Here is a 1,680-nt window from a genome sequence, read left to right as displayed (position 1 = left end):
CTCGGCTCTCTCTCTCTCTCTCTCTCTCTCTCTCTGCTCTCTCTCTCTCTCTCTCTCTCTCTCTCTCTCTCTCTCTGTCTCTGTCTCTCTCTCTCTCATGTCTCAAAATCTCTCTCTCAGAAGCGGAGCACACACGAAGATCGAAGTCGGCACAACAAAAATCCCCTTTGCAGCCAAGCCTACAGGGCACCTAATTTTTATTCACGCGGCGAGGGCGGTCGCCGTCCTCGCAGGAGTCGCTTAGGCTATCCCTTAGGCGGCTCCCGTGGTGTACCTGTGTTAGTGCCAGTGCGCGCCAGTCCCGTGCCCAGTGTCGTGCGAGGCAGTTTTTGGAAAAATTCTTCTTCAGGCGGCTCCGGTGGTGAGCCGGTGTGTGTGCCAGTCCGCGCCAGTCCGCGCCCTTGTCGTGCCAGTGTGCTGTCAGTCTGCGCCCTGGAAGAATTCTTCTTCCGGCTCCGGTGGTGTGCCGGTGATAGTACTTAGCACGCGCCAGTTCGCACCTGATTGATTGATTGATTGATGGGAAGGCGAAACACAGTCAACGCGGTATGGGTGGACGCAGGACGGGCGATGACGGTCACACAGGAGCGACACACAGAACCACAAGACAAGACACTCAGCCGAACTGCACCTGTGTCGAGCCTGTGTGCTGTGCGACAGACTTGTTTGTTATACCAAAAGGAGGGCTACACACGGCCCTCTACGCTGGGGCGCCGGCGCCCTACTGGGCGCCCCCCGCTCCCTTCCCCTTAGAGCCCCCCATCCCACTAGCATTCCCCCGCGGTCCCTCGCGGTCGCGCGACGCCGCACCAATGGCGCGCTGTGCCTCGTCCGCGAGCGCCGTCCAGACAGAGCTGCACCGACAGTCGCTGCAGCGCAAACGGCATCCATTCGCGCGCCGACCACGACGTCTGGTCGTACTGCCACCACGTGAGCTTCCGGCCCGCCACCTTAGCCACCCGCATCAGCAGCTCCTCCACCCCCGCGCTCATTGCGCCGAACTCCTCGAAGAGCAGCGCCTCCACACGCCGGAATTGTTTTCTTCAGGATTCACTGTCGAGCTCAACGTCTCTACCTGTGGCGCGGACCCACGCAACTGCGGGGCCCGCCGCGCTTTTGTTGTCGGCCGCCCACCGCATGGCGTGCCTATCGTTGGCCACCTTTGTCTTTTGGCTCCTTGTGCTGCAGAATGCGGGCGTCGTCCTGCTCATGCGGTACACGCGTGCCACGCGTGGCGAGAGCGACTACGTGCCACAGGTCTAGGATGCCTGACCTGTTTGCTGTGAGAACGCGCATTCCGCATATGAGTAAACGGAAACTCCGGCAGGTCGTGGTGCTGACCATCGAGGTGGCCAAGCTGGCGGTGTGTGCGGCCGTCCTCTGTGTCGGCGAAGGCTTCGGGCCCGTCTGCACAGGCTTCCTTCGCCAGTCTGCACAGTCGGCCGTGCCCGCGCTCCTCTATCTGCTGCAAAACAACATCATCTTCTTCGCCATCTCGCGCATCGACGCGCCGACCTTCCAGGTGCTGTACCAGAGCAAGATCGCGCTCACCGCGCTCCTCTCGGTGCTCATGCTCGGCCGCCGGCTGTCCGCGCGTCAGTGGCTCGCGCTGCTGCTGCTGACGGTCGCAGTGGTCGCTGTCGAGCAGGAGAGCAGATGGGAGGGCAGAAGAGGAGCTGG

The 1,680-nt window shown here is 61.9% G+C and overlaps 1 protein-coding gene across 1 annotated transcript; it reads left to right on the top strand.

The window, feature by feature from the left end:
• Positions 1-1,137: 1,137 nt before the first annotated feature.
• EMIHUDRAFT_124279 (hypothetical protein) lies at positions 1,138-1,624 on the top strand (the record flags this gene model as incomplete). Its single annotated transcript, XM_005767951.1, has 2 exons — positions 1,138-1,257; positions 1,328-1,624. Coding segments are annotated over 2 exons (417 nt in total), but the record flags the coding sequence as incomplete, so codon positions are not given.
• Positions 1,625-1,680: the final 56 nt, after the last annotated feature.

The sequence above is a fragment of the Emiliania huxleyi genome, assembly GCF_000372725.1.
Source record: "Emiliania huxleyi CCMP1516 unplaced genomic scaffold EMIHUscaffold_4713, whole genome shotgun sequence".
In the NCBI taxonomy this organism is placed as follows: domain Eukaryota; phylum Haptophyta; order Isochrysidales; family Noelaerhabdaceae; genus Emiliania; species Emiliania huxleyi.
Note: the sequence above shows the minus strand (reverse complement) of the source record. Positions and strands in the feature narration are given on the sequence as shown.